Source organism: Oncorhynchus mykiss, chromosome 21 (genome assembly GCF_013265735.2).
Source record: "Oncorhynchus mykiss isolate Arlee chromosome 21, USDA_OmykA_1.1, whole genome shotgun sequence".
In the NCBI taxonomy this organism is placed as follows: domain Eukaryota; kingdom Metazoa; phylum Chordata; class Actinopteri; order Salmoniformes; family Salmonidae; genus Oncorhynchus; species Oncorhynchus mykiss.
The window spans coordinates 2,726,326-2,733,632 of NC_048585.1; the positions used below are offsets into that span (position 1 = coordinate 2,726,326).

The 7,307-nt window shown below is 46.1% G+C and overlaps 1 protein-coding gene across 1 annotated transcript; it reads left to right on the plus strand.

Annotated features, from left to right (window-relative positions):
• Nucleotides 1-4,315: 4,315 nt before the first annotated feature.
• LOC118942987 (serine/arginine repetitive matrix protein 1-like) lies at nt 4,316-5,488 on the plus strand. Its single transcript, XM_036958449.1, has 2 exons — nt 4,316-4,855; nt 5,090-5,488. The coding sequence occupies exons 1-2, from the start codon at nt 4,316-4,318 to the stop codon at nt 5,486-5,488; spliced, it is 939 nt and encodes a 312-aa protein (XP_036814344.1).
• The last annotated feature ends 1,819 nt before the right edge of the window (nt 5,489-7,307 follow it).

Below are 7,307 nucleotides of genomic sequence, written 5' to 3' on the forward strand. Positions count from 1 at the left end.
CCGGTACCCCCTGTATATAGCCTCCACACTGACTATGTACCGGTACCCCCTGTATATAGCCTCCACATTGACTCTGTACCAGTACCCCCTGTTACTACACCTGTTGTATTCAGCATTTCACTGTAAGGTCTACTACACCTGTTGTATTCAGCATTTCACTGTAAGGTCTACTACACCTGTTGTATTCAGCATTTCACTGTAAGGTCTACAACACCTGTTGTATTCAGCATTTCACTGTAAGGTCTACTACACCTGTTGTATTCAGCATTTCACTGTAAGGTCTACTACACCTGTTGTATTCAGCATTTCACTGTAAGGTCTACCACACCTGTTGTATTCAGCATTTCACTGTAAGGTCTACTACACCTGTTGTATTCAGCATTTCACTGTAAGGTCTACTACACCTGTTGTATTCAGCATTTCACTGTAAGGTCTACTACACCTGTTGTATTCAGCATTTCACTGTAAGGTCTACCACACCTGTTGTATTCGGCATTTCACTGTAAGGTCTACTACACCTGTTGTATTCAGCATTTCACTGTGAGGTCTACTACACCTGTTGTATTCAGCATTTCACTGTAAGGTCTACTACACCTGTTGTATTCAGCATTTCACTGTAAGGTCTACTACACCTGTTGTATTCAGCATTTCACTGTAAGGTCTACAACTCCTGTTGTATTCGGCCCATGTGACAATTAACATTTGATTTGATTGTTTTGATTTGATTCATATGCAACTACTGAAATGGTCTCCCCAGATTGTTTTTTGATGAGGTCTCATGTGTATGTGACAAATACAATTTGATTTGATTTGATTTGATTTGATTTGGTCTGCCTTTCATTCTATCCCTGCAGATTGTTTGAGATGAGGTTCCTTGGTCTGCTTTTCATTCTATCCCTGCAGATTGTTTGAGATGAGGTTCCTTGGTCTGCTTTTCATTCTATCCCTGCAGATTGTTTGAGATGAGGTTCCTTGGTCTGCTTTTCATTCTATCCCTACAGATTCTGCCTTTCATTCTGTCCCTGCAGATTGTTTGAGATGAGGTCTCTTGGTTTTTCTGGACTTTGGTCTGTGGCTATTTCAGCTTTTACAGGGAAAGGTGAGAGGGGAGAGGAGGGCATATATCTTGTTTTTCTTGCCAGATAGCCCCAGAAATATAAGCTGTTTAGCTTGCTTGATGGATCAAATGAAAATGCCACATAAAGCACTGAATTGGATTGGGATCTGAACAACTGTGTTGGTGTGTCTTCAGGCTGTGCTGTCGACCTTCAAACAAAGTTATTGTTGTAAGAGCCAAACCTTTTGGACATTTTTGGTCACATTTCCACATAAATAGTGACATCACGGCGTAATTAGATTGTTGTACAACGGAGGTTGAGGATGAGGATCTGTGAATGGCCGGTTTTTAAAAAACTTCTATATATGAGAACCACAACATTTCCAAAACACATCAGCCAACTAATGTTTTCATACTGTCTCACTAATCTGGTTGCCAATTGTTTACCTTTGTAGATATCATTTCTTGTAAACTGAACAAAAAGATAAACCCAACATATAAAGTGTTTGGTTCCATCTTTTATGAGCTGAAATACCTGATACGAACTTTAACTCAGTAAAATCTTTGAAATTGTTGCATGTTGCATTAACATTTTTGTTCAGTGTAAATTGTTAGGTGTTTACTCTTCTAGAGCGTTATTTATTGACAGAACTGAAGGGGCTTTTCACACTACTAAGTTTTCACACTACACTACTACACTACTACACACTACTCATCAGACTGATTGTTGGTCTGTACAGTAGGGGGTTGTTTGTCATCTGTTCTTTCCCTTCCTGTCAGCGTGGTGTGTTATAGGGACCGGACCAGCCGTCGGTGGGTGACTAACAGACTTAATTGCGCTCGGTTTGAAAATCACGGCTGTCACTCTGTTCAGAGGTGCTAAGTACTTTCGGACCTCAGACGCACAACAATCATACTGGTTTGTCCGTGCCTTAAACTAATCAGAGCAGAGCCAAGCTGTAGGGGAGAGAGGGGTAAGTTGAGCGACCCTTGTTTCTAGGAAACCATGCACAAAATGTATACATTGATCAAATATTTAAGAAGAGGTCCTAATCTCATGGAGTCCGTGAAAGAAGAAACCACATGGAAAAATTGGTAAGCAAGTTAAGTCTAAAAGATGTATGTTCGCCCCCAAAAATTACAAAACTGATTTTCACCAATTCAAATTAATTTATTGTGTTAGTCGTTTCATGATTCTTATAACTAAACCAAATATATTTCTTAATTCCATTATTTTACTTTTAGATTTGTGTGTATTGTTGCGAATTGTTAGATATTACTGCACTGTTGGAGCTAGAAACACAAGCATTTCATTACACCCGCAATAACATCTGTTATATATGTGTATGTGACCAATAACATCAGCTAAATATGTGTATGTGACCAATAACATCTGCTAAATATGTGTATGTGACCAATAACATCTGCTAAATATGTGTATGTGACCCATAACATCTGCTAAACATGTGTATGTGACCAATAACATCAGCTAAATATGTGTATGTGACCAATAACATCTGCTAAATATGTGTATGTGACCAATAACATCTGCTAAATATGTATATGTGACCAATAACATCTGCCAACCATGTGTATGTGACCAATAACATCTGCCAACCATGTATATGTGACCAATAACATCTGCTAAACATGTGTATGTGACCCATAACATCTGCTAAACATGTGTATGTGACCAATAACATCTGCTAAATATGTGTATGTGACCAATAACATCTGCTAAATATGTGTATGTGACCAATAACATCTGCTAAATATGTGTATGTGACCAATAACATTTGATTTGATTTGAAAGGGCATCCTTGTAGTTGTGTTTGCTAATATAGTTGAGAAAGTTGAGCCAACGGTCATGGCCATTATTTCCAGAGATACACAACATCCTGAGACCAACCAACCACCAACAACCTCAAAGGGAGTCTGAGCAAAGGCAACACAACCCCCATACCTCTGGACAACACAAGCAGCCTGAGAAAAGGACCAGCAAACCCCCAGGACCTCTGGACAACACAAGCAGCCTGAGAAAAGGACCAGCAAACCCCCAGGACCTCTGGACAACAAAAACAGCCTGAGAAAAGGACCAGCAAACCCCAGGGACCTCTGGACAACACAAGCAGCCTGAGAAAAGGACAAGCAAACCCCAGGGACCTCTGGACAACACAAGCAGCCTGAGAAAAGGACCAGCAAACCCCCAGGACCTCTGGACAACACAAGCAGCCTAAGAAAAGGACCAGCAAACCCCCAGGACCTCTGGACAACACAAGCAGCCTGAGAAAAGGACCAGCAAACCCCCAGGACCTCTGGACAACACAAGCAGCCTGAGAAAAGGACCAGCAAACCCCCAGGACCTCTGGACAACACAAGCAGCCTGAGAAAAGGACCAGCAAACCCCCAGGACCTCTGGACAACACAAGCAGCCTGAGAAAAGGACCAGCAAACCCCCAGGACCTCTGGACAACACAAGCAGCCTAAGAAAAGGACCAGCAAACCCCCAGGACCTCTGGACAACACAAGCAGCCTGAGAAAAGGACCAGCAAACCCCCAGGACCTCTGGACAACACAAGCAGCCTGAGAAAAGGACCAGCAAACCCCCAGGACCTCTGGACAACACAAGCAGCCTGAGAAAAGGACCAGCAAACCCCCAGGACCTCTGGACAACACAAGCAGCCTGAGAAAAGGACCAGCAAACCCCCAGGACCTCTGGACAAAACAAGCAGCCTGAGAAAAGGACCAGCAAACCCCCATGACCTCTGGACAACACAAGCAGCCTGAGAAAAGGACCAGCAAACCCCCAGGACCTCTGGACAACACAAGCAGTCTGAGAAAAGGACCAGCAAACCCCCAGGACCTCTGGACAACACAAGCAGCCCGAGAAAAGGACCTTCAAACCCCCAGGACCTCTGGACAACACAAGCAGCCTGAGAAAAGGACCAGCAAACCCCCAGGACCTCTGGACAACACAAGCAGCCCGAGAAAAGGACCAGCGAACCCCCAGGACCTCTGGACAACAAAAGCAGCCCGAGAAAAGGACCAGCGAACCCCCAGGACCTCTGGACAACACAAGCCGCCCGAGAAAAGGACCAGCGAACCCCCAGGACCTCTGGACAACACAAGCAGCCTGAGAAAAGGACCAGCGAACACCCAGGACCTCTGGACAACACAAGCAGCCTGAGAAAAGGACCAGCAAACCCCCAGGACCTCTGGACAACACAGGCAGCCTGAGAAAAGGACCAGCAAACCCCCATGACCTCTGGACAACACAAGCAGCCTGAGAAAAGGACCAGCAAACCCCCAGGACCTCTGGACAACACAAGCAGCCCGAGAAAAGGACCAGCAAACCCCCAGGACCTCTGGACAACACAAGCAGCCCGAGAAAAGGACCAGCAAACCCCCATGACCTCTGGACAACACAAGCAGCCCGAGAAAAGGACCAGCAAACCCCCAGGACCTCTGGACAACACAAGCAGCCCGAGAAAAGGACCAGCAAACCCCCAGGACCTTTGGACAACACAAGCAGCCCGAGAAAAGGACCAGCGAACCCCCAGGACCTCTGGACAACACAAGCAGCCTGAGAAAAGGACCAGCAAACCCCCAGGACCTCTGGACAACACAAGCAGCCTGAGAAAAGGACCAGCAAACCCCCAGGACCTCTGGACAACACAAGCAGCCCGAGAAAAGGACCAGCAAACCCCCAGGACCTCTGGACAACACAAGCAGCCTGAGAAAAGGACCAGCAAACCCCCAGGACCTCTGGACAACACAAGAAGCCTGAGAAAAGGACCAGCAAACCCCCAGGACCTCTGGACAACACAAGCAGCCTGAGAAAAGGACCAGCAAACCCCCAGGACCTCTGGACAACACAAGCAGCCTGAGAAAAGGACCAGCAACCCCCCAGGACCTCTGGACAACACAAGCAGCCTGAGAAAAGGACCAGCAAACCCCCAGGACCTCTGGACAACACAAGCAGCCTGAGAAAAGGACCTTCAAACCCCCAGGACCTCTGGACAACACAAGCAGCCCGAGAAAAGGACCAGCGAACCCCCAGGACCTCTGGACAACACAAGCAGCCCGAGAAAAGGACCAGCGAACCCCCAGGACCTCTGGACAACACAAGCAGCCCGAGAAAAGGACCAGCGAACCCCCAGGACCTCTGGACAACACAAGCAGCCTGAGAAAAGGACCAGCGAACCCCCAGGACCTCTGGACACAAGCAGCCTGAGAAAAGGACCTTCAAACCCCCAGGACCTCTGGACAACACAAGCAGCCCGAGAAAAGGACCAGCGAACCCCCAGGACCTCTGGACAACACAAGCAGCCTGAGAAAAGGACCAGCGAACCCCCAGGACCTCTGGACACAAGCAGCCTGAGAAAAGGACCAGCGAACCCCCAGGACATCTGGACAACACAAACAGCCTGAGAAAAGGACCAGCAAACCCCCAGGACCTCTGGACAACACAAACAGCCTGAGAAAAGGACCAAGCAAACCCCCAGGACCTCTACCCAGAGAGACAGTTATGCTCCAGTAGCATCCATAGGAAGCACCCGCACGTCCCATCCAACAGAACTACAACAGAGATCCAGAACAGTCAGCAGAGAGAATCCCAGGAGCTCAGCCAGAGAGCTATGCTGAGATAACCCGTAGGTCTGCAAAAACCTTGCAGCATCTCTAATCTTAATCAGAGAAGACAACATCATCATTGTCTTCAGTCGAGTGACGCATTGTCACACCCTGACCATAGCTTGCTTTGTATGTTCTATGTTTTGTTTGGTCAGGGTGTGATCTGAGTGGGTATTCTATGTTGGATGTCTAGTTTGTCTGTTTCTATGTTTTGTTTGGTCAGGGTGTGATCTGAGTGGGCATTCTATGTTGGATGTCTAGTTTGTCTGTTTCTATGTTTTGTTTGGTCAGGGTGTGATCTGAGTGGGCATTCTATGTTGGATGTCTAGTTTGTCTGTTTCTATGTTTTGTTTGGTCAGGGTGTGATCTGAGTGGGCATTCTATGTTGGATGTCTAGTTTGTCTGTTTCTATGTTTTGTTTGGTCAGGGTGTGATCTGAGTGGGCATTCTATGTTGGATGTCTAGTTTGTCTGTTTCTATGTTTTGTTTGGTCAGGGTGTGATCTGAATGGGCATTCTATGTTGGATGTCTAGTTTGTCTGTTTCTATGTTTTGTTTGGTCAGGGTGTGATCTGAGTGGGCATTCTATGTTGGATGTCTAGTTTGTCTGTTTCTGTGTTTGGGCTTGATATGGTTCTCAATCAGAGGCAGGTGTTAGTCATTGTCTCTGATTGGGAGCCATATTTAGGTAGCCTGTTTGGTGTTTGGTTTTGTGGGTGATTGTTCCTGTCTTTGTGTTTGTTACACCAGATAGGGCTGTTTTCGTTTTTTTTTCTTCACATTTCTTGTTTTGTATATTGTTCATTTATCATCTTCATTAAAGATGTGTCACAATAACCACGCTGCGTTTTGGTCCGCCTCTCCTTCAACAGAAGAAACCCGTGACACACATTTGTTTATTTGTTTTATTAATTTTATTGTTATTTATTGTTATTCATTTTATTGTTATTTATTTTATTGTTATTTATTGTTATTCATTTTATTGTTATTTAATCATGTCTCTAGTGCAGATAGAATAACAGATACTAAAGGCTTCTCCATGGAAACATCCACAGCTTGCTTCCCATAATAGCCGTGCTCAGAGCGTGGGGAGAAAGGCTTCTCCATGGAAACATCCACAGCTTGCTACCCATAATAGCCGTGCTCAGAGCGTGGGGAGAAAGGCTTCTCCATGGAAACATCCGTAGCTTGCTACCCATAATAGCCGTGCTCAGAGCGTGGGGAGAAAGGCTTCTCCATGGAAACATCCGTAGCTTGCTACCCATAATAGCCGTGCTCAGAGCGTGGGGAGAAAGGCTTCTCCATGGAAACATCCGTAGCTTGCTACCCATAATAGCTGTGCTCAGAGCGTGGGGAGAAAGGCTTCTCCATGGAAACATCCGTAGCTTGCTACCCATAATAGCTGTGCTCAGAGCGTGGGGAGAAAGGCTTCTCCATGGAAACATCCGTAGCTTGCTACCCATAATAGCTGTGCTCAGAGCGTGGGGAGAAAGGCTTCTCCATGGAAACATCCGTAGCTTGCTACCCATAATAGCCGTGCTCAGAGCTTGGGGAGAAAGGCTTCTCCATGGAAACATCCGTAGCTTGCTACCCATAATAGCCGTGCTCAGAGCGTGGGA